At 44.2% G+C, this 26,108-nt stretch overlaps 1 protein-coding gene across 1 annotated transcript; it reads left to right on the top strand.

Annotated features, from left to right (window-relative positions):
• Nucleotides 1-299: 299 nt before the first annotated feature.
• On the top strand, nucleotides 300-25,808 carry SSR4 (signal sequence receptor subunit 4). The gene is made up of 6 exons (XM_082262627.1): nucleotides 300-387; nucleotides 7,214-7,332; nucleotides 21,096-21,170; nucleotides 22,753-22,842; nucleotides 22,928-22,993; nucleotides 25,625-25,808. Exons 1-6 carry the CDS (start codon nucleotides 330-332, stop codon nucleotides 25,727-25,729), a joined length of 513 nt encoding a protein of 170 aa, XP_082118753.1. The 5' UTR covers nucleotides 300-329; the 3' UTR covers nucleotides 25,730-25,808.
• Nucleotides 25,809-26,108: the final 300 nt, after the last annotated feature.

Below are 26,108 nucleotides of genomic sequence, written 5' to 3'. Positions count from 1 at the left end.
AACCCTCCACAGTCTTCCTTCACAGGAAATGACTAGACGCCATGTTCAAACCTGGAAAGTATTATTTTCAATACCATACGACGTGTGATCGCTATCTGCCTGATATCTTAAATCGAGAGCACTTTTTTAAAAATTCATATATTTGTTTAATTATTGTCATTTTGGCATTGCTTTGCCGAAGATACCAGCACTAAGCATGGCGTCCCGTGTCATCAGCCCAACTAGTGACGTGTTACACTATAAGCTGAGGTGGCCTACTATGACTCCTCCCTATTTCTTCCTTGTCCGACTTTCCTCTCCGGTAGCAGCTCTGTGAGTGAACTGGGATCATGGCTGGAGTGTTCGGTTTGCTGGTATCTTTGCTGCTGATTGCGGCGGGCTGTAGGGGTGAGCATAGATCTTATTTCCTATTGGTAGAATTAGTGTGCTGATAAATAATGTCAGTGAGGTTTGTGCTGATTGTATTTTACTTTGTGTCATGAGACTGCGAATTACCGCAGGTTATACAGAGTAAATTGTGGCGCTGAAACTGTACAGAACCTTCTATAGGAAACTGTACAGAACCTTCTTCACATTCCCATTCAGGATTACTTAGAGATAGCGCAGCGGTTAGGTGCGGTGTGTGAGAAGGGAGATGAAGAATGTGAGCGGTGGGTTCGAATCCCTGCTACTACCGCTTGTTGTAGTAATAGAAATGCATGGTCATGGATTTATGGTGGGGTCTCCTCAGTGATCCTCTCATAGTGTACTCCATGCTAGAGCCGTGCCAGCTCCCAACCATTGGTAGGACCTCTCTCTATAGGCCAGGCCACTGAAGTGAGCTGTACACTTTTATAGCTAAACTCCAAGGAATGGATATTTTTGTATTTTCCTCATCTGGCCAATCTCTGTGTATCACATACACTGTCCTGCTTATCTGGCCAATCTCTGTGTATCACATACATTGTCATGCTTTGAAAATTGCAAACGCTCATGGAATGACAACAAACTACGGTACTTAACCACTTCCCCTTAGGTGGTCATCATACGACGATCTGGGCTTTAAGTGGGGATATGTGAATGATGGGTGCAGCTGCAGGCGTCATTCAGATATCTTTTTCCGCCGGCAATTCCCTTCAGCATAAGAACAATCATAGCGGCTGAACAGCCGCTTGATCATTCTTACAGGCAGAGGGAGGGGACATCTATGCTTCTACCGGCGAGCCGGTGTTCCGTGAAAATTTCATGCCTCGTCACTTCCGGTGCACATACGTCATGGAACAGCTGAGCAGGTTACCATTGCGCATGCTCAGAGGTCCGGAGGGTAGAGAATTTTCACGGGGTAGTGTGTTGTAACGTTACACCGCATCAGCTGTTGCCGTGGTAACATTAAAACATCTCGGCTGCAACATGAATCATCTCCGCTCCTACCCCTGTGACTTCCCTGATCTCGGCTACTAAATGTAAAAGCGGCTGGTGTATGAAAATATAAATCACAGAGATCTCGGCTCCATGATTTATATTTTCATAGACCCGCCGCCGCTTTTACATTTAGTAGCCGAGATCAGGGAAGTCACAGGGGTAGGAGCGGAGATGATTCATGTTGCAGCCGAGATGTTTTAATGTTACCACGGCAACAGCTGATGCGGTGTAACGTTACAACACACTACCCCGTGAAAATTCTCTACCCTCCGGACCTCTGAGCATGCGCAATGGTAACCTGCTCAGCTGTTCCATGACGTATGTGCACCGGAAGTGACGAGGCATGAAATTTTCACGAGGTATGGTTTTTTAACGTTACACCGGAGAAGGAATCGTCCGTTGGTGGAAGTGTACCATAGAGACTGCGATGACCAGGCAGTCTCTATGACTCTCGGAGGCCCGGGCGCAATGTGATGATGTCACGCACGGCCTGGCAGTTTCAATGCAGCATTGATCTCGGCATTCAGCTGAGATCGTGGTTTTTTTTTTTTTTGTTTTTTTTTCAGGCTTTTTAGCCTGTAGGAGAGATCTGAGGTCTTATTGACCCCAGCTCTCTCCAATAAAGAGGACCTGTCATTCACCAATCCTATTACAAGGTATATATTCCTTATAGGAATAAAAGTGATCAGAAAAAAAAAATTAAAGTGAAAGAAGCGAACGCACATGTACGTCGCAGCCACATATGTAAACAACGTTCAATCCATACATGTGAGGTATCGCCGCGAACGTTAGAGCGACAATTCTAGCCTAAGACCTCCACTGTAACTCTAAACTGGTAACCTGTGAAACATTTGAAAGCATCACCTATAGAGATTTTTAACCGGTTAACAACCGCCCGCCGCAGTTATACTACGGCAGGCAGCCGCTCCCAGGCAAATCACCGTACATGTACAGCGATCGCTCTTGGGAGGCTAGGGGGCGAGCGTGTGCCACCGGAGGCGCGCTCCCGCTCGTCAGCAGGGAATCCGATGCAGCGGCCAGGCGGCTCCGATTGCCGCCTGACACCCGCGATCGTTCCCCGCTGAGAGAGAAGAAACTTCAGCTGTTGTAAACACAGCTGACCATTCTTCTCCCTGAGTGATCATAGAGCCCCTGTGATCCTTCTATATAGGATCACATGTCTCTATGGTCATTTCAGAAGCCACTCCCCTAGGCTTACAATTAAGCCCTTGATCACCCATAATGTTAACCCCTTCCCTGCCAGTGTCATTATTACAGTAACAGTGCATATTTTTAGCTGATTACTGTAGTAATGTCACTGGTCCCCCCCCAAAAGTGTCAAAAATGTCAGCCAGGGGTCCGATCTGTCTGCCGCAATGTCGCAGTCCCGCAAAAAATCGCAGATTCCCGCCATTACTAGTAAAAAAAAATAGCAATAAAAATGCTATTAGTTAGTAGACGCGATAACTTTTGTGCAAACCAATCAAAATACACTTATTGCAATATTTTTTTTTTTTACCAAAAATATGTAACAGAAAACAAATTGGCCTAAAATGTTAAATTTTGATTTTTCACATTTTTTTTTCTTGAGAATGTCATATAACAGAATGTGAAAAATAGTTTTTTTTTTTTTTTTCTTTTCAAAATTGCCGCTCCTTTTTTTTTTTTTTTTTTTTTTTTTTTTAATATATAGTGCAAAAAAAAAAAATCGCACAGGTGATCAAATAGCACCAAAAGAAAGCTCTATTTGTTCGAAAAAAAGGACATCAATTTTATTTGGGTACTGCATCGAACGATCTTCTGGTCTTTAAATGGTTAAAGCGGAATTCCGGCCTCAAAATCGATAAAATCGTTTTTGGGCCATCCGCTTGCTGAGGGCAACCTGAAAAAGAAATGGATACTGGCGATTTTTTTTTTTTTTTTTTTTTTTTTGGTCACTTACCTTATTATAGAAGAAAATCTACTCGCCTTGCTTCCACTTCCTCCCTCTGCAGCCGCGGCCCGCACCGTCACTTCCGGTTTGCAATGACTCCTGGGAGCTGAACGTCATCGCTCCTAGGAATCAATGCACAGCACCGGCCCCGCTTGTCACTTCCGGTGCAGGCACGGCATTCCCTGATAAACAACTTCTGGGCATGCCCAGAAGCTGTGCAGGGATGCCGCGCCTGCACCGGAAGTGACGAGCGGGGCCGGTGTAGTGCATTGTGGGACTCCGACGTCACTGAAGAGGACACGAAGAGGGACGCTGTGGCTTCAGCTGCCCACACCTGAGATGGCAGCGCTGGAGAAGAAATGTTCAAGGTAAGTATTTCTTCTAAAAGGTAAGTGTGACCCCCAGGACAGTAGAGAGGCTATCCATTATGGAATGTACTAGCCCTGACTGTCCCGGGGGTATTTTTAGCTCATATTGACCCCCGAGGTCGGAATTCTGCTTTAAGTACCTTTTGACGTCATTCCACGAGTGTGCAATTTTAAAGAGTGACATGTTAAGTATCTATTTACTAGGCATAAAGAAGCTGAGGGTAAAAGTGATGGACTGGCCAATTATGTCTCCAGACCTAAACCCTATTGAGCATCTGTGGGGCATCCTGAAACGGAAGGTGGAGGAGCGCAAGGTCTCTAACATCCACCAGCTCTGTGATGTCGTCATGGAGGAGTGAAAGAGGACTCCAGTGGTAACCTGTGAAACTGGTGAACTCAATGTCCAAGAGGGTTAAGGCAGTGCTGGAAAACAATGGTGGCCACACAAAATAACACCTCTGCAGCAATTTGGACGTTTTCACTTAGGGGTGTACTCACTTTTGTTGCCAGGGGTTTAGACATTAATGACTGTGTGTTATTTTGAGGGGTCAGCAAATTTACACTGTTATACAAGCTGTACACTCACTACTTTACATTGTATCAAAGTGTAATTTCCTCATTGTCACATGAAAAGCTATAATAAAATATTTACAAAAATGTGAGGGGTGTACTCACTTTTGTGAGATACTGTACCATCCTTTGCATCCATGTACCTCTCCTATATTCATCCATGTACCTCCTGTAGTTAGTGCAGGGATTGGAATGTGGAGTGTATGGCGGTGGGTAGTGAGGTGTGCACATACACTGAACAAAATTATAAAACGCAACACTTTTTTGTTTTTGCCCCCATTTTTCATGAGCTGAACTCAGATGTAAGACTTTTTTTCTCTATCGTCCATTGACAGACGCAGCAGCAGCAATGCTTCTTTACCTTGGGTTATGCGCCATCTACAGGAGTAGACTAGGCAGTGGCCTTTAGAGTGGCTTTTTATTGTGGCCAGCCTAAGGCACACCTGTGCAATAATCATGCTGTCTAATCAGCATCTTTATATGCCACACCTGTGAGGTGGATGGATTATCTCGGCAAATCAGAAGTGCTCACTAAGGCCCCTTTCACACAGGCTGACCGTTCAGATCCCCCTGTCTGTTTTTTTTTGGCGGATCTGAACGGATGCCTCATGTATCTTTATAGGGCATCGGATGTCAGCAGAGACATGTCTGCTGACATCCGATCTGGACGGATGGAAACCCTATTTTCCATCCGCCCAGCAGATCGGATCAGATGAGAACGGACAGACGGTCCGTTCCCATCAAATTCCCCCATAGAGAAGAATGGGGACCTGACAGATGTGTCTCTGCACACAGCGCGGAGACACAGCTGTCATCCTCCTGCTCAGCGGGGGATCGCCTGACGGATTCCGTATGTGAAAGGGGCCTAACACAGATTTAGACAGATTTGTGAACAACATTTGAGAGAATTAGGCCTTTTGTGTACATAGAAAAAAAGTCTTAGATCTTTGAGTTCAGCTCATGAAAAATGGGGGCAAAAACAAGTGTTGCATTTTAGAATTGTGTTCAGTGTAGTAGGAAAGTATATGGTGTGAACATTTTTTTAAAAGTGATTGTAAAGGTTCGTTTTATTTAAAAAAAAATGTCATACTTACCTGCTCTGTGCAAGAGTTTTGCACAGAACAGCCCCGATCCTCCTTTTCGGGGGTGTCCAAGCAGTCCTCCTGGCTCCTCCTCTTAATTGGGTGCCCCCACAGAGAACAGCTTTCCATTGGGGCACCCGTGTGGGCTTGCTCACGAGTTCCGCTGCGGTGTCCATTGACACAGACAGCAGGACTCGGCCCTGCTCCCGTGTCTCTGGATTTAATTGACAGCATTAAGGTGAAAAGTCATGAGACTATACAACTCCTTTAAGGCATTGGCTCAGGGCTACAGAGGCAATTGGGCAATGGAATGGATGGAGAAACTTACACTGGCTACAGGCACACAGCAGCAGTACTGGCCTCCCACCTTCCTACAAACACTGCTCTCAGCCTCACCCTCCCTGCCATCTCAATCCCCCTCGCAAGTCCCTCCTGACATCCTGCAAAACCCCTCCAAATTACCTTCTCCAACACTAAATACATACAGCGTCGCTCATTTGATACACCAATGGCCTGAACTCCTGCAGCCAGCATTGGCAGGATCTTCGAAACTCCATCAATGAACTCCCATCACGCCAGGACTTGTCAGCGGCAGCCGACAGCTCGGCCTCCCCCAAACCGCAAAAGTTATAGCGTCTACAAACTATGTATATACCGGAATTTATGCAGCTTTTACTGTGACTGCCTATCTCATTTGCACATTCTGAAGTGCTAAAATGGCAAGGCAGTACAAATTGTTGATTAGGCATGTGTATCAGATTTCCATGCTGCGATTAATTGATTAACCACTTGCCGTCACTGCACTGCCTATTTACGTCAGCAGTGTGGCAGCTACAGGCAAAATCAATAGGCGTCACTAGCTTCCCAGGGGCATGGGGCGCGCTCCCCAGGCCCCGCCGATGGTCTGGTTTCGGTAAAGAACCGAACAGTCCTCAGGTCCAGGCCAATGATTTTGTATTGCAATAAATGCTTTCAGGCTTAAGCGCCCCAACACCTGCGTTTACGTTTGTACGTGTGTGTATATGTTGGGGCTGAGGACAAAAACTCCCCTATGCGATAATTTTTTGGTGACAGGTTATTTTTAATGAGACATGCGGGGTCTAAAAGACCCCGCATGTCTCTCCTGTGCTTAGCTGAATGTAATGCAGTGCACATCGCACTGCATTGCATTCTGTCACCCGTCACTTCCGGGTCAACTGGAAGGGAAGGAGATTGGGTGTGTGCCTGCTCTTCTCCCTCCCCCCTGTACCAGCAGCACCCGCTATCCTGGTCCCGGGCCCGCAGATGGGCAAGCGGAGCTCGGGATACATAGCAGGGTGGTGCGCGCGGGGTGTGGGGAGCACTCGGGCGGCAGCCCAGGTGCCAGGATGAAACTTCCGGTCACGATGGCGACCTGGCGCCAGGGGTTTGTCGAGCCCTGACATAACAGAAATGATTTCCAAAGACTCAGGGGTTGGGGCTGTTCTGAGGTCCGAACGGTGTGGAATGGGATGGTTCTTGGGTCTGAAATGCATATATATACATGCATATATATACAGTGTGTGTGTGTGTGTGTGTGTGTGTGTGTGTGTATATGTATATGTGTATATATATATATATATATATATATATATATATATATATATATATATATATATATATATATATATATACACACACACATAGGGGCTGATCTGAGGTTGAAGTATGTACAGGAACCTATATTGTCATATATATATATATATATAAAAGTTTCTGGCTTTTTAGCTTTTAAATCTGCCTTCTAATTCTGGGTGAGTTTGACTAGGGTTATTTTAACCTACATTGCTTAACAGTTTTATATCCTTTTTTTTTTTTTTTTTTTTTTTTTTTTCTTTTAGCTGAAACTTGCACAGAACCTTCCATTGTTCCATCCTACTATACTACCTCTGATGCTGTTATATCGTCTGAAGTGGTTTTCATTGTAGAGATCTCTCTGACTTGCTCTAATGGGGCACAGGTAAGTTCATACTGGGTGTCTGAATTTTTCCTCTGACCATTTATTTTATGACCAAGGTGATTTATGGTAGTCAAGTTAAAGGCTAAGTTCACCTTTAGGGGAAAAATATTAAAGCGCAGTTCCGGCCACAAAATCGACATCGACTTTGGGCCAACCAACCGCTTGCTTTTTGTCGCCTGAAAAAGAAATGGATAGTTACCATTTTTTTTTTTTTTTGTTTACTTACCTTGTTATTGAAGAAAAATATACTCACCTTTCTTCCACTTCCTCCCTCTGCGGCCGCGGCCCTCGCCGTCTCTTCCTCTTTGCATTGATTCCTGGGAGCTGAACGTGATCGCTCCCAGCAATCAATGCGCCTGCACCGGCCCCGACGTCAGTTCCGGTGCGGCGCCTCATTCCCTGCTAAACCGTTTCTGGGCATGCCCAGAAGCTGTGGAGGGATGACGCGCCCGCACCGGAAGTGAGGAGCGGGGCCGGTGCAGGCGCATTCTGGGAGAAGAGGACGCAGAAGATGACGCGTTGGCTTCAGCTGCCCACAAACCCGAGATGGCAGCGCTGGAGAAGAAATTTTCAAGGTAAGTATTTCTTCTAAAAGGTAAGTGCGACCCGGGACAGTACAGAGGCTATCCATTGTGGAATGTACTAGCCCTGACTGTCCCGGGGGTATTTCTATTGAAAAAAAAATTTAGTTGGCGGAACTCCGGTTTAAGTGCACATATTTTTGGAGGAAAAAATGTGCATTTATTAATTTTTCCAACAGGTGCCTGAAAAGCATTGCACCCACAATCAATGCAATGTCAGGCTCCTGCACATTCTCCATCCAGCTTTCTGCTCATACCTTTGTACACACTTTCAGCTGAAAGCTGGAGGAAGTGTGATTGGTGCTACAAGCACACTGCTCCATACACTAGCAGTCCAATGAGAACTAAAAGCTGCTTGCCACGGTGGACGACTGGACTTGTAGTTTATTCATTCATAACACGGCTCTGTGGGTCAGAGCCCTGCCCACTGTCATAGGAGGGGGGCTTGGGGTTGGGGATAGGTGCTGTTCATGTTACACCTTAAATACAGGTTTAACATGTTCTAAAGATGTAACATTTTGTAAATCATGACCATCCACTTTTTGGATTTGACTATTGAGGTGAAAAAGTTTTTTTTAAGAACTGTTGATCGTAACAGTTATATCCCGGTGGATGGCTGAGCTGTCATTTTGCCCTGTGGCTCCTAAACATACAAAAGGGTCAGCTGATAAGACTGGAGAAACTGTAGCAAGAACACATACTATGATGAACAAGCAAATATGGTAGGACAGAGATTTGTTGATCGTGGATACAGTAATGAAATTAGTGAATTAAAGAAGTGTCTAATATTGAGTGAGCGAAGGTCAAGCTGAACATAATCTTCTGATTTACCAATTCTACTAATATATCATGTACAATATAAACAAGTGGAAAAACTCTTTAAGAAACACTGGTCTATCCTTGAAACAGACAAACCACTTCCAAAAATATTACCTGCAGTCAAGATTCATATTCAGGAGATCACCCACCCTACTGGATATCTTGGCAAAGATAAAAGGTGCTTTGCATGTCAAAATACAAAAAGAAATGTAAACAAATGCAGAAGTTTTTGTCTCCAAATCTACAGGGAGAAAGTACACTATCTTGCAGGACCGAAGGAATAGTTGATGTACTTTAATGTCCATGCAGTATGAACAAAGGGGCTGATGTGGAAAAGGATACCGAGACCTATTCAAAATAAATGTAATGGTTACAAGAAACCATAGCACGTCAAAGACATTTTGCACAATATCTTGACAAGAACCCAACACTATTACAGTTCTAGGCTATTAATAAATACAAAATACACTGGAGAGGGAACAACAAAGTTATCAAGCTTAGTAGGCGTGAGTTGAAGTGGATTTTTGAGTTAGATACACTCCAACCTAAAATACACAATATAGAATTTATAGAAAAATGTGAGAGCTGAAAACCTAATGATGATGATAATAATGTAGCAGCTAGCACACACAAAGGTGAATATACAACCTCCAATAGACTATACGATAAACAGATGCAGTGCAGCACTTTACATGAAAGAACGTCCATGTTTTCGATAAGCAAAGGCCCTATGTGTAATAAACTGCCGTGAACCTTTCCTGATTCAGAAGCCCACTGTGACAGTGCTATGTGTTAACACTCACCAGAGAGCAAATAATATCCAGCATTCAATTATAAACATTTGCGCCCAAAGTGTTACACAATGCTCCTCATTGATAACCCTTCACCATTCTATACACTCACCAGACAGTAAGCTGTTATAAGCCTTGAACAACTGCCATAGAACCTGGAACTGTAGGGGGTTAGGAAGACTTCTTAAGGAACCGGTGCTTTGCAAAGTAAGCTTACTGGCGGGAGCCCAAATAATGTTCATATAGTGTAGTATTTATTAAAATAGCGGTACATATCAAGCTGCAGCGTAAAAGTAAGCCAAACAGAACTTACATGGATGGCCGCCGCTCCTACCACGAGGTCGCAGGGGCAACGACATTAGCGTGTAGGCCCCTGCTCACGTGTTTCATGCGCATGCACGTTTTCAAGGGATCCGCCTATCACGGACGTCTTGTTTTGGACTCCCTTAAATAGCCACACAAGGAAAAATCTAAAAAAATTAACACCGGAAATGACGTGTACGCCATTTTTGCGTATGACCGGAATATTCTGATTGCCAGGAAGTGTTACAACCGCCATTTTATTGACGTCGTGGTCAGAAGAACCGCTAAAGATGTATATGAACGTTCATTAGCCTAATTCACTGAACCAAAAGGACTTGGAGAAGTACAGCCAAAGCTTGTTTGGCTGTACTTCTATGGATCACAGGAGTACAGTCTGTTTTGTGCTCCTGTGACCTGTCTTCAGCACACAGTGGGCTGAAGTCCTCTGTCTGCTGACGTCACAGAGCCGGTCCAGACTCGGGCAAGATCACAACCATGGAGTCTGGATCAGCTTGCACATGCCTGGACCGGCAACTGACTCTGCTTCTCAGCAAGCCACCGAGAGCCTGAGTTTGCCGCTTCACAGCCCAGCGCTCGAGTGAGCGAGGAGGGGGCAGAGCAGAGAGCTGCTAACTGACAGTCAGCAGAGAGCTGCTCGGGGAGCTGTGAGAACTCGGCAACCTGCTGTATTTGGTATTTGCGAATGCTGGATAATATTCTCTGGTGAGTTTTGTGGTGGAAATTGGGGCTTGGCGCATAGAAATTTGCTCCTATTAAAACTGTGATGCGTGGAGAACTGCGGTCAGCGGAGAACTTTGCTGGGCTGAAAAGCGCAATTGAGGATATTAATACGCATCAAACGCCATTAATCCCTTGTACTGAAAGTACGATGTACAGCTCTTTGGTATAAAGGAATTCCGGCGCACTCGGGGGCAAAGAATAAAACAGGCACAAGCTGTGTTGCAGTCGTTGCCAACAGAGTCCTGCTCCAACACAGGGCTCTCGTTTGTTTATGGCCAGAAAACAGGGGTTTACAGTGGGAGGAGACAGCTATACAACATTGCCTATCAGCCTCTGGTGTACAATAGCTCTATACAAAGTAACAACCAATCACACACATGTATACATTCAAAACCAAAAGTTCCTTAGAAGGGGGAGTGTATGTTTATGAATGAGCTCAGCAGCGTGCACGAGGAAACATGCACTATATAGCTAACAATGAGACCAACGTGGAGTAAAATACACGCCAAACACTATACAATGGAACTAGCGTGCTCTCATGAACGCTGCCCCGCTAATACATGCACTCCCGTTATAACCTGTTAGAGTTAATCTTGTAAAATTATAGTTTATAAACACTCTTGTAAAATTATAGTTTATAAACCATATTTGATGGTGATTATGCTACTGTTCCAGTAAATTAAACTATCTGCAAAGAAAATGGCAGCAGTATTTCAATCATGTGGATCGAGCATAACAGAAAGCTACCAGCAATCATTCCAGCAAAAGGGCAGATACTTAATAAAACGATAATAATTCCACATCACAAACATATCTCTGTCAGCGAATACTGGGGCCCGGGCTGACTGATTTACATTTACGCGGTGGACCTTGCATCTCACTTCCATAGATCCGGACCGATGTTCGGTCCAGTGGTAGCCGTTTAGAGCGTCCGCAGGTCGGGATGATCAGGCGAGTGGTATGCAGTCTCTATTTAATGGAAGGTTTCCACAACTAACGGTCTTTCCTCAATGCTGGTTAAAGCCATATTCACTGTACATAGCGATTACCGGTAAACCGACACTGGGAGACATAATGGCAATTTAAATAAAACGCATCCTGAAAAATGTCCACACTAATACAAATAAAATTTCCACAACAGTGTTTTGACACATCACACTGTCACAGTGGGCTTCTGAATCAAGAAAGGACAGTCAGTTCACGGCAGTTCATTGCACATAGGACTTATGTTTATTTAGCTAACATATGGACTTTCTTTCATTTATGTAAAGTGCTGCACAAAATTGGTTTATCGTATGCAATATAGAATTTGATTTAAATTGCTTCATTTGCAAATAATATTCATGTGGTAGTACTTTTTTTTTTTTTTTTTTTTTTTTTTTTTTTTTTTTACACCACTGGATGGGGTGCGATAGTGTCCTAAGAATTCTCGTTTTCACTTAGGGCTATTTTTTAATATATAATTTTAGTACTATTTTTATTTGTATGGTGGAATATCGGACCTTGAGAGAGCAAGTCCAGACGCTGTGGAAGGACCCAGGGCCTCTTCACTGCCAATCTCTGAATTTGTGCATACCAAATCCTCGGCCATGCCCGAGCTACCAGAATTACTGGTTTCCCCTCCAGCTGGATCCTGCGCAACAAACGCGATATCGGCTGTACCAGAGAAAAGGCATAAATCAGGGAATACTCCTCCTCCTAAGGAGTCACCAAAGCATCCACTCCAACTGCAAGTGGATCCCTGGTCCTGGACACAAATCTCTCAATTTTGTTGTTGAACCTGGATGCCAACAGATCTACGTCTGGGACCCCCCAGCGTAGGCAGATCAATTGAAAAATCTCGGGATGTAAAGACCTTTTCCCCCGGAAACATCTGTTGACGGCTCAAGAAATCTTGCCTGCCAGTTCTCTATTCCTGGAATGAACACTGCTGTCAGGCATGGCACAAACATCTCTGCCCAGGACAGGATAATATCCACCTTTTTCTGGGCTGATAGACTCCTTGTGACTCCTTGATGGTTGACATAAGCCACGGCCGTGACATTGTCGGATTTCACCCTGACAGGGTGACCCCGAAGTCTGGGCATGAAGATTTTCAGAGCCCGACCGACTGCACAAATTTCCAAAATATTGTTGGGGAGATGACTCTACCCAAGACCATTTCCCCTGGGCAGTGGCTTCCTCCAGAACCACTCGCCAGCCGGAGAGACTGGCATCCATAGTCGCCACCTTCCAGGTCGCTGGAAGAAAGTATTTCCCTTTCTCGAAATTTCTGGTCAACAACTACCAATTCAGACTGTCGTACTCTTGGTAGCAGAGATATGAACCGGTCCAAGGATTGAATTTTTCCGTTCCACACAGACAGAACGTTGTTCTGCAAGGGTCTGGCATGGAATTGAGCATAGGGAATTGCCTTGAATGTGGACACCATCTTCCCCAGTAACATCATGCAAAGACGTATAGACGGATATCTTAGTCTTACCATAGACCGAACCTGACCCTTCAAGTCTGAGACGCAAGAATATCTTTGACTGCACCAAGTCGACAAGAAGCCCCAGGTATTCCAAACGCTGTAATGCTGACTTTGCGAAGTTCAGTATCCAACCAAGACGTTTAAAAAAAAAATGTACAGTCTGAAGGATATTTTGGCTTAGAGCCGATCAATCTATTAGTGATAGATCGTCCAGATATCCCTCTGGACCTTAGAACAGCCAATACTGGAGCTAGGATCTTTGTGAACACTCTTGGTGCTGTGGCCCATCCGAAGGGCAGAGCCACAAACTGGAAATTATGGTTTCCAGTCGCATATGGATGCTTGAAATTCCTCTCCCTGCAGGCAGGCTACGACTGAACGAATTGAGTCAATGCGGAAAGAACGGACGTTCAGAAACTGATGCAGCGCCTGGAGATCCAAAATAGGTCTCACACCCCCGTTTTGGTTTGGGGATTACGAATAGGTTTGAGTAAAAACCCTTGAACCTTTTGTTTTCTGGAACCTTGGCTATCACCCTCTGAGCTCTCAGCTGGTCCAATGCCTAAAATGCCTAAAAGAGAGATCTTTCATTTGGGGGATCTGTTGGTATACTTGACCTCCCAAACCGAGGATGCAGGAACACCCGAAATTCCAGCTTGTATCCCTGTGAAATGGTGGAGACAACCCAGTTGGTTGTCTTGAATTAACTCCAAACAAGGAAGCATCTGTACAATAAACTGCTGGTTAGGAACTGGGACAGCCAAGACAGGAGCATTACTTAGGGCTTGTTTTAGCTGAAAAAAAAATGTTAAATCATTCCCTAATAAAACTTCAGCGGGTAAGTCTGTCATAACCCCCACGTTTATGGTGCCGGATCCTGCTCCCCAATCTAGATGAACACGGGCAGTAGGTAGGCGATATACAGCTCCCCCTGTTACCCGGACAGCCACAGGTTGTCCGGTTTGTCCTTTGTCTCATACTAGGCGGGGCTGGACTAAAGTCAGGGTAGCTCCAGTGTCTCTTAATCCACGGGCCAATTGCCCGTCCATTAGCACAATTTGCCGATGATGTTGCCGGTTATCCCAGGTGGCTGCTTGTATCGGATCAGCCTCATGCAGTACTCCCCAATATTCCTCTGTGTTGTTCTCTGTTTCCAGGCAGTGGGTGGCTGGGGCTGGAGCTCTGGCGGTTGCAATGTTGGGGCGGCCCCAGGTAGGTCTGGAGGGCTCCAGGGGACAATCACTCTTAACATGTCCCACTTGCCTACAACCGGTGGCAAGCGGTGGGATGGTTCTTTTCCCCTAGAGGAGATGCTACATCTGGTTCCAAGAACGGAATGAGCAGATGGAGAATCGCTACAGAAGCTTGAAGAGGTCAACCTTGAAAGATTTGTTGGAGAACCGTGGACTACCAACAAATAAACGTACCAAAAAGGAACTACTGGCTGAGCTGATGGAAATGGACCGAAACGACGGTGTGACTGAAGCAGTAGCCCCGAACCTGGAGGATGAGTTGATGCGGACTGTGCATATCCTTTCATACCCGGGGTGTCGTTACACGCCCCTTCACGGAAAAAGGGCTTAGAGGAAGAGTCACTTGGCTGATCTCTGGGCCCAGGGCTTTTTTGGACCTTGCCCCGAAGGCTTGGGTCCGGATGCAAACAGTTGAGGCCGTCGTCACTGCCTGGAACTGGAAGCACTGGTCTTATGTGCTGGGGATCTTAAAGGAAGGACGCCTGCTCTTCCTCTTTACAGGTAGCAACGTACATACCCCCACACCCAGAGATCTTTTGGATATACTTATCCAGATCATTCACCAAAAAGGCGTTCTCCCTGAAAGGGGAAACTAGCCAGTAATTTTTTTGCATGATAATTCCGCAGACCAGCTCTTTAACCAAAGAATTCTGCGCATATGCATTGTCATCAGAGCAAACCGTGACATTTGCCTTATGGAGTCCGTAAGAGCATCTACTGCAAAACACAAAGTGCGAGGTAGATCTAACATATCTTCCACAGAGTCCTTGAGAAGGAACTGTCTTGGCCACTTGCTTTATGGGGTCTTTCAAAGACTGACACACTCCAATGGCTGCTACTGCTGGTTGTACTGCAGAACCTGCAACCGCAAAGGAGGCTTTCAGTAAAGATTCCAACTTTTTATCCGCTGGATCTTTAAAAACCTGGGCATTATCCACAGGACAGGTTAAACTCTTGTTAACCAAAGAAATGGCTGCATCCACAGTGGGAATTTTCCATCTCTTAGAAAACGTATGCTCCATAGGATATAACAGTGAAAACCTTTTGGGAGGAACAACCATCCTATCCGGATGATCCCAGTCATTATACACTTCTTGCTCCAAGAGTGGATGAATGGGAAATGACCGAGGACTCTGAGAAGGGCGCAATGAGCCTAGGAAGGAAAAAGAGGTCTCAGTTGTTTCTAGGGATGGGAGTTTATATACAGCCCGGACCATCTCAGCAAGAGACTGGATAATCAATCTCTGGGATTGAGAGGCTGATAGATTCCTCTGACTCTGACTCCCCGGAAGTGGAAATTTCAGCTAGACCTTCTATAGGGTCAGCCTCAGCTACATCTTCCACATCCTCTGCCCAATCCTGAACTGATTCAGGGGTGGCTCAGGAGAGGGGGATCTAACCCGCTTCTTTCCTCCATGTGGTACTGCGATCATGTCAGCAATCCTACCCTCTAGGCTGGCTAATGCCGATGCCAAATCATCCTTGGTAACATAGGCTGTGACAGAAGTACATGGAGTAGCTACTATGCCTGACAACCATAATGGCTCATATTTGCTAATTGCCTCTGGCTTATCAGGAGGAGTAGACACAGTGGAAGCAAGACTAGGACCTTCAGGGCCTGACGGTGGCATCAGTGTCCTTTCCAACTGTGCTCCCTCCAGCCCTCTTTCTGGCAGACATTGCTTTTATAGCAAGACAAACTTGAGGTACTACCTTTTTAAAGTATACTCAAGGTTTGTGCCAAGCTTATACAGCCTAATGCACACAACACTGAATACCTAAGATACAGGACCTATTAGTGCCAGTAACATACACTCACAGTGACTCACGCAACCCAGCTGCTGCTCTGTGTCCCTTTCAGCCTGTGACAGAGGCTAGTTTGTTGGAAACCGTTCCTTGCAGAATGTGCCCTATTATGCATGTGCAGCGTGGTGTCCACATGGACGCCAAATTGCGTTAGGACACGCCCGCCTCGTGGCGTATGCCTGTACTTAAATGCGAAGATTCCCGTGCATGAATAGCCGTACGCCATAGACACGCGATCCAGCAGAGGCGAACATGCGAATGCTTATGCTCCAGGGCTAACGCAACAAACAAATGGGGGAGAGAGCAGTTTAGGCTGAATCTTCTTTGTCACAACTGAAACCTTTCAGGTAATTAGTTCAGGGTAAGAAACAGTGTAATGGGCCATACACACTATAAGATTTTCTGAAGACTTTTTCCTTTTGACTTACCAAAACCATATAATATGAGGTCAAACCTAAACACTTTAAATTTGTATGCATCTGGCAGGCCCTTGCACAACATAGAAAAGGTAAATCTGAAGGAAATCTAACCACAAAAGTTGGATAGTATGTATCCAGCTTAAGGCTCCTTTCACACAGGCGCACCGCCCGACAGAGTCCGTTCAGCTCAGCGGGGGATCGATCCACCGATCCCCGCTGAGCAGGTGGATGACAGCTCCGTTTCCGCTCTGTGTGCAGAGACGGAGCTGTCAGATCCCCGCTGTCCTCTATGGAGAGATCGGATGAGAATGGACCGCCTGTCGATCCCATCCGATCCTCCAGACGGATGGAAAATAGGGTTTCCATCCGTCCGGATTTCACGGACTGGATCGGAATCGGATAGCAGCGGGTGTCAGCGGAGAGGTCTCCACTGACACCCGCTGCCCCATAGGGATGCATGGAGCATCCGGTCAGGTCCGCCTGAAAAACTGACAGGCCGATCGGATCGCCCGTGTGAATGGGGCCTTACAATATGCTTTAAACAATTTTTTAACATACTTTGCATAAACCTGCTACAATGTAAATACAAGCAGAAATACACTTGGCACAAGTCTCTGTAATCTTACTAAAGGGAACAGTTCATAAAATATTTACAATTTTGCAATTTTTAACCTTTTTAAGGGTTTCGTTTGCTGTGTAAATATTTAAAATGGACTCCCCAGTCCTGCTGCAGGAAACTGCTATAAGCAAGAATCCAAACTTCAATCTTCACGGTGAGCATGGTCTTAAAGACCTTCAAGGACTGGGTCCTCTATATAAGAGGGGCCATGGCCTTGGACCTGTAGAGCACCCTGTACGGAGCGCCTTTTGGGTTTGGGCCTAAAAAGGACCGCGTTGCAGGCAAAACCTCATATCTGCTTCCTGAGGCTCAGGTACTATCCTTTTAGTCCATTGACTGTTTTAGATGGATACGCTAACCCCTTAGATCCAATGATCTTTGTTTGGGGTATGATAGCATAATCTTCTTTCTTCTTCTTTGAAACCTAAACCAGTGGAACACCTCTCCACAGCGATCTTCAACTTTTAGACACTGGCGAAAAAAACTGAGGTACTTCCTGTATGGGAGGGGTTATATAGGGGGTCATCAATTCTGATTGGTTGCCAGTGTCCTTCACCTATAGGTGGCTATATAACCATATGTTATGAATTATGGCTCTGTGTCCTGTGATGTAGGAAAAGAAATAGGCACGTGAAGATATGCATCCTTGATGTCTAGGGATGCTAGAGATTCCTCTGCCTGCAGGGAGGCTACGAATTGACTCCATAAGGAAAGTACCAATGTTCAGAAACTGGTTTAAAGCTTTGAGATCCAAAATGGGTCTCACATCCCGTTTAGTTTGGGGACTACAAACAGGTTTGAGTAAAACCCCTTGAACTTTTCGTCGTCTGGAACCTCTAATATCACTTTTTGAGCATTCACAGAGAAAGATGTAAACCGCTCAGGCAGTTGGAACTTCACAGCCAGCCATGGGTGCAGGACCTCGGATCGCCAACGCAAACAGGATACAAGAGAAATGGCCGCATGCCAAGCGATAGCTCACAATGAAAGGCTTTATTGAACAAGGATGCAAGGCACAGCAAAATGGATGGTAGACCTGTTTCACACGACTCACGGCATGCTTGTTCACTACTACTACTAGTGAACAAGCACGCTGTGAATTGCGTGAAACATGTCTACCATCCATTTTACTGTGGCTTGCATCCTTGTTCAATAAAGCCTTTCATCATGAGCTATCGCTTGGTGTGCGGCCATTTCTCTTGTATCCTTTTTGAGCATTCAGCTGGTCCAATGCCAGAAAGAGAGACCTTCTTTTTAGGGGGTCTTCCGGTATACCTTAACTTATAAACTGGGGACATGGGAACACCCGATATTCCAGTCTATACCCCTGTGAAATGGTGGAGATAACCCAGTTGTCTTGGATCGATTCGACCCAAACCTTTGAGAACTGCCACAGCCTTCCCCCTACCCATGTGAGTGGGGGCACCTCTTTTTAAGCGGAGTTCTGGCCACAAAAACATTTTTTACATAAAAATACCCCCCCCCCCAATCCTAAACTATCGCCAATTACACTTAACACTAACCCCACATTACAATACAGTACAGTTATGGAATAAAGATAAATTCTTACCTTTTAAAATTGATTGCAGAGCGCGGCCATCTCCGATGTGGGCATCTGAAGCCGCTGTGTCCCTGTTCCTGGCTATCCAGAATGCCGATCGCAATCTCGCGCATGCGCTGTAGATTGCGATCGGCAATGAGAGTAGCGGTTGGCCATTCCCATTGCATCCTGGGATTGATGACGCTCATCTCCCAGGGCTCAATGCAAAGAAGGAAGTGATGTCGGGGGCCGCGGCTGCAAAAGGAGGAAGAGGAAGGAAGGTAAGTTCATTTTCATTAAAAACAAGGTAAGTGAAACAAAAAATAATTATCCAATTCTTTTTCAGGATTTTTTACTGTAACCAATGCTGTAAAGTTCATGTTTAGGGTGGAACTCCGCTTTAACAGAAAGGGCTTAGTAGAAGACTTGGCTGATTTCTGGGCCCAGGTCTTTCTGACCGTGCCCTGAAGGCTTGGTTCCGGATCCAGATGGTTGAGGCCGTTGCCACTGTCTGGAAGTAGAAGCACTGGTATTATGAGTGCTGTGGATTTTGAAAGAAGGACGCTTGCTCTTCCTCTTTATTGGTAGCAAGGTACTCTTGATATTTCCATGTACCACAGATACCGCTGGGAGCTGGAAGGAAAAGGTGCCTGAGGCATACAGCTGGGTGAAGCTGTAAAGGTTGGATATTTCTGTTAAAGGGGGAGAGATTTCTGGCGAGTGCATCCGCATTAGGGGGGTAAGAGTGGAGACACTGAGCACACTGCATGCGGTTGCACAACCTTGTGGATATACCGTGTCTCACTAACATCACTATAAGCACCAACTAGGAAAGTTGGAGATTGTGGACTAATATGAGATTTATGGACTGTTCTCTCTTAACACGAATCAGTTTGGATTAAGGTAAGGTTTATTGAAATATTGTTTGGTCAACTTGTAATTATTATATGCACTTTAATAAATGTTTGATTTTCTGCACTTAAAATTTGCATATGTTGCACAATATTGTTTACTTAGCACATGCTTTTTTGCACATTAGTTGCACTTTTCACACTTTTTTTTTATAATTTCTTGGGCATATGATACATTGCACAGAGAGCAGCACCAAAACCCATTTCTCCACAGGTTTTGATAGCTGAATAATGCCAACTGCAGGCATCATTCAGATATCCCCACTCAAAGCCCAGGACGTCATATGACGTACTGCGGCCAGGAAGTGGTTAACTAATCCTCCGCCTTTTTTTGGGGGTATTTCACCTCTAAGGTGTGTGTCCTATGTCTTCATACTTTTGTTAATACGTGTCCCTCATTTCCATCTCAAAAAGTTGGGAGGTATGGTAGATTTCATCTTTTCTAACAAGTAACACTAGAAGTATTTAATACTGTAGATTTGGCATAGGCAACCTTTCAGAGGTGGAGATTTACCATGACAACATGGAAGGCAGCAAAAATCACTGGGTGCTGCAGCCTTTTTTTTTTTTTACTAGCAAGCCCCCAGAAGTCAGCAGTAGGTCGGGCAGTTTACAGAGGTCAGCAGTAGATAGGGCAGAGGTCAATAGTAGAGTAGAGAGATCAGTAAGGCAGATGAGAGGGGTGAGCAGGACAGGTGCTAGCAGAGCAGAGAACATGGCAATGGATAGGGGTCAGCAAAGCACAGTACAGAGGGTGGGGGGTCAGAATAGTCCGGTACAGGGGAGGGTACTGAACTGGAGTTCAGGGCTGATGGGTTTAAAGGACGTAGTACTGGAGGGTCAGGATAGCATGATACTGGATTATCAGGAGGGCACAGTATTGGTGGTTAAGAAGGCATAGTCCTGGAGGGTCTGAAGGGCACGGTACAGGGAGTTTTGGATGATATGAAGCTAGGGGTTCAGGAGGGTATGTTACTGTGGGGGGTCAGGAGGGCTCACAGAGGTGTCAGGAAGTCATGATACTGGGGTTTAGGAGGGTATGGTACAGGGAGGTCAGGAGGGAACAATGGTTTTTCCTATGCAGAGCTCTGCAGGAAAGCTGCTTTGACACAGCTACATATTCTGGTGCTCTGATCCCTCCGGTCCTACTCTCTCCGCATTAAGGAGAGGAGGAGATCCACGCACTGAACACTGGGAGGGGAGCCCAAACCTGCTGCTAGCAAATCCTATGTGGCAGAGGCATTCCCTGCCATGCAGGGAAGGGGGTGCTGCGGTACTGGAAATGCCTCTGCCTATACTTCCCAGGCATCTTGTTGCCTCAGCTCATCCCTTCTCCACGTTGTTCGCCAATCAGGGATGCGGGGGAGGAGCATTTGCAGGTTGGCTTGACAGGGACTTGATCTATCTGTCACCTGCTCGCAATCGGCGGGTTGCCAAATCCCACTGTAGATTATCTTGTTGTGCAGTATACTTTGTGGTTCTAATGATTGTACTGCTTCCTTTGTAGAATGTTGCACTTTATGCAGACGTGAATGGAAAACAGTTCCCAGTTACCAGAGGCCAGGACATTGGGAAATATCAGGTAGGAGAATAAACTTAATTGTTTTTATGGCCTATTAAATGTTCTTCCTATGATAATAAAGCAGTATTAAACGCAAAAACAAAAAGGCAGTATATTGCAGCTTACCAATCCTTCGCTGTGGCAGCTGTATTAGTTGTCTTTTTTAGGTCTCATTCACACATGTGAATTAACACTCCTATAGCATTTATGACATGTTTTTGTGTTTTCTTGAAGCATTAAAAAAGCTTCAAGAATAAAGCCCCGTACACAAGAATGTCAGATCACAACAGCCAATTAAAAAAAAAAAAAAAAACATGGCCCGACATTCAGTCTGTGTGTATGTTGGACTGTCCACAACAGATGCCGCCCGGCTTCTGTCACGTGTGCATGCTGGAAAACCAGCATCCTAACAAATCCCGATCACCACTCCCAGCCAAAGGGGACGTCCCCTTGTCAGAACACAACCGTTCCAGTGGGGAAGACCGCTGAACTAACCTTGCATGGTTAGTGCTCTGACTGCACTAATAGCATAAGTGTTCAACTTCTTTTACCAGACGGCATTGTTTGGATTTTTTTAACCTAGCAACAGGATCACATCTCTCAAAGCCTTGTATAAAAGATGCAACTGCATGATAACAAAAAAATGCAATACCATTTGTATGGCAGGGTTCGTACGGTCATGAAAAATCTGGAAAAGTCATGGGATTTTAAAATGGCACTTTCCAGGCCTGGAAAAGTGTTGGAAAATTAACAACACAAAAGTTTTGGAAAAGTCATGGAAATTATTTGTTGCATATGCAGAAAAGAGAGAAAGGCGCCACTCAGTGGAGCATGTAAATCATTTTATTGACACATTATAATTAAGAAATTACATGGAAATTACTTGAAGGAGCGGTTCACGCATGCCCCGAAACCGGTTAATCCCCCCCCCCCGCGTCATCACGTTCGTGCGGCCCTCCAGTGAGGTACGCGCTTCACTGTTGCCTCGATCACAGTGAGTCCCCTGACTGGTTCTCCCGGCTGCTGGCCAGCCTGGGACGGAAACACTGCGGACCCGGAAGGACGCCGGGCTATGATAGATGCTTACACCTCCATGTAATTTCTTAATTCTAATGTGTGTCAATAAAATTATTTAAATGCTCCACTGAGTGGCGCCTTTCTCTCTTTTCTGCTTGTTCGTGGGACTGTTGTTTCGGCCTAACAAAGAGCTGCCCTCGATGTAAGCACCGCATTTGTACATCTGTGCCATCCATACCAGTCTGGCTGCACCTTATCCCTCATGACTGCCTGAACTGAAGCTTTATCCCCAAGCAGGAGCGCCCATCAAATCTTTTTCTTTCTCCAGTATATTTGAATATAGTTGATAATATTGGTTAAATTACAATAGTTAACTAAATATTTCATATTCTACTGTACACTACATAGCTTGTCATTTTTTTTAGTAAAAATATGCTGGGTGTAACATGGATTTTCTTCTTATTTAACATGTATACATAGACATTTCATGAAACATTAAGACATGACTATTTACTTGAAGTCCTGGAAAAGTCATGGAATTTTCTTGGTAAAAATGTGTATGAACCCTGCTATGGTGTCTCATTAGGTATCGTGGAGCCTGGAACACAAGAATGCTCACTCTGGGGTCTATGAAGTAAAGTTTTTTGATGAAGAGTCCTATAGTCTGTTGAGAAAGGTTAGTGGCTGAGAGAGTTCTTGGCTCTGTTTTGTTTATTTTTAAATATAATTGTTTAATTTACTAATGATTCCTTATTGTACAGGCCCAGAGAAATAATGAAGATGTTTCCATCATCAAGCCTCTCTTTTCAGTTAATGTTGATCACAGGGTAAGCTTAACTCAGTTCTTTTACCAGTGTAGATGTTTTTTGGAGACATTTTATCATTTTCATTTTTCTTTGTTTCTGTGTGTGTGTGTGTGTGTGTGTGTATACACCACTCAAAAAAAATTAAAGGAACACTTGAAAATACATCAGATCTCAATGTGGAAAAATATACCGGATAGCTATACTGATATGAACTGGGTAATGTGCCTTAGAGCGCATGTGCCTGCATCGCAGTGCAAGTTTAGGAGATATTCACTGTACTTACAGGTGAGCCTGATTAACGGGTTATCTGTATGTACAAAGTCAAAAGTGGACTTTAATACCACTTTAACCACTTCAATACCGAGCACTTTTACCCCCTTCCTGCCCAGGCTAATTTTCAGCTTTCAGCACGGTTGCACTCTGAATGACAATTGGGCGGTCATGTACCCATTTGACATTTTTTTTTCACACAAATAGAGATTTTTTTGGGGGGTAGTTTATCACCACTGGGTTTTTTAAGCATTTGCTAAATACATTTAAAAAGGCAAAAAAAAAAAAAAAAAAACGTGTTTTACTTTGTTTCTGGTATTAAAATTTTGCAAATACATTTTTTTTCCTACATGAATTTAGACCAAACTGTATTCTGCTACGATTCTTTGGTGAAAATAGCCCAAATCAGTGTTATTTAGTCTGTAGGAGAGTCCACAATCTATGGGATATAGATCTGAAAGTCAATCAATCCTGATGTACTGACGGTCTAATTTCTTGAGGTCCGAAAATTCCAGGACAGTACAAACACCTCCCAAATGACCTTTTTGGAAAGTAGACTGAATAATTTACTAGGAGGCACCGCACGTTTTTTTAAGCTCTAATTTTTTGTCACTATTTTTTTAGAATAAGAAGAAAACCTTTTTTATTTTTTTTTATTGTTTACACTGTCACCAGTGCAGTACAGTGTCGTCATATAACTGGTGTGGTGGTGACAGGGACACTGACTGGTATGTTGTAAGTATGTGTAATTCTTTTTTTTTTTTTTCCCTTTTTTAAAGTGGACTTCCACCCATTTTTAATAAGTTGGATTACATAGATGTATGTAATCCCCTTTAAAACGACTTTTACCAATGGAAACTTTTTTTTTTTTTTGCTAGTAAATACCTTATTTTCTGCTTTATTCATCCTCTCCTCACTTCCGGGTCCGGTCGGCGATTACGTCATTCGGCGATTCGCAGGGTGTGCTGGGATGTATCTTAGGGCATGAAATCTCGCATTATTACACAGGAGATGAGCTGTACTGCATGCTCTGCCCCGCCTCCTCTCAGTGAGCTGTATTGTGGCCGTGCTCCGCCCCGCCTCCTCTCAGTGAGCGGGCAGAGGCGGGGCAGAGCATGCAGTACAGCTCGTCTCCTGTGTAATAATGCGAGATTTCATGCCCTGAGATACATCCCAGCACACACTGCGAATCGCCGACTGACGTAATCGCCGATCGGACCCGGAAGTGAGGAGAGGATGAATAAACAAGAAAATAAGGTATTTACTAGCAAAAAAAAAAGTTTCCATTGGTAAAAGTCGTTTTAAAGGGGATTACATACATCTAAAGTTACTAAAATGGGTGGGACTCCACTTTAAGTTTACATACTATGACCAGAACAATACCGTGTTACCATAGTAACACTGTACTACTCAGGGGAGTTGATCAGGATTTCTTTTATTTATTTATATATATATTTTTTGCTTATAGCAGTGAATTTCACTGCTATAAGCAAATATTTTTACTACTGTCTGTTGATTAGCTGTGATTGACCAAAGCTAATCACATGGTACAAATGGGCTGTGATTGGCCCTGTCTATACCATGTGATCACTGTGACCAATCACAGCTAGCAACACAATTGTATACAATGAATGGCATGAAAGGAAGCCATGAATTCTTTACAACTGTCATGTGATCGGCTGTGATTGGTCACTGAATAGTCATTCGATGTGTCCGGTGGACAGAGCGGGTGACCGATAAGGCCCCGGAGCGTGGCCTGTTCTCAAGATGACATCATGTGATATTCTCCCAGAACTATAGGGTTCCTGCCCCGCCATCATTTTACAATGGCGCAGATGGGAAGCAAATAAAGTATGTATGCAAGCTCAATACATTTTATAATGATGTTGCAATACTTCATCATAGTGCATCACATGCTAAGTGATGCTAACCCAAAGGCATATGTGTTAGTTGGTCTTATTACTGTATATAGAGACTCCTACATAATGGATGGCATATCTTACAGTATGACTAAGAGTGGAAATGGTATATCCTTTTTCCAAGATGCTTGTTTCTAAATGCCTGTAGATGACCATAGACAACGAGTGCATTGCACATTGCTTTTGAATTTGTTCAATATGTTAACCTCATCAGCCAAAATATTCAAATCAGCTGAGTGACTGTCTACTATGTAACTGCAACATATGCTACTAACATTCACATATATTAGTTTGGGCTTAACTGGGTAACAATCATGTTTATAAAACAAAAGCCATCTTTAAAAAAAAAAAAGAAGTCACCTTCATAGTTGGTGTATTGGCATCAGATCTAAGGGTTGCAATATAGAAAGGGAAATTCCAATCTAGGGTTATGTCTTGCCTTACTTTTTTTTTTTTTTAATAGGGTGCCTGGAATGGTCCATGGGTGTCTACAGAAGTACTTGCTGCACTCGTTGGCATTTTGGTATACTACACAGCGTACACTGCAAAGAGCAACATCCAAGCATGAACAATCATTTGGGACTTGGTGTCGTTTTTCCTGATGTAAAAAGTTCTATTATTTTGTCATTAATGCAAATAAAAAATTTTTTGCACAAAGCTGCTAACTTGTTTTTATTCATTGTATGCTATATTAAACAAAACAAATGCAAAGCTATCATTACAGACTAAAAATTAACTTTTAAACCTAAGAATAAAATTGTAATTTCTCTATTCTGAAGACAATTGGGTTAATCTGCCACCTACAGGAGGATTAGACCTTAAAGTGATTGTCAAGTCTTGCTTTTTTAAATAACAAACCTGTTATAAATAAAGGTGTGTATCAATCATGAAGATATAAATCAATATGCACAAGCAGCACTATGACCATAGTAAAAACATAGTCTAAA

Source organism: Pelophylax lessonae (assembly GCF_965119305.1).
Source record: "Pelophylax lessonae genome assembly, chromosome: 7".
Classification (NCBI taxonomy): Eukaryota; Metazoa; Chordata; class Amphibia; order Anura; family Ranidae; genus Pelophylax; species Pelophylax lessonae.
This window is presented reverse-complemented; position numbering and strand designations above follow the sequence as displayed.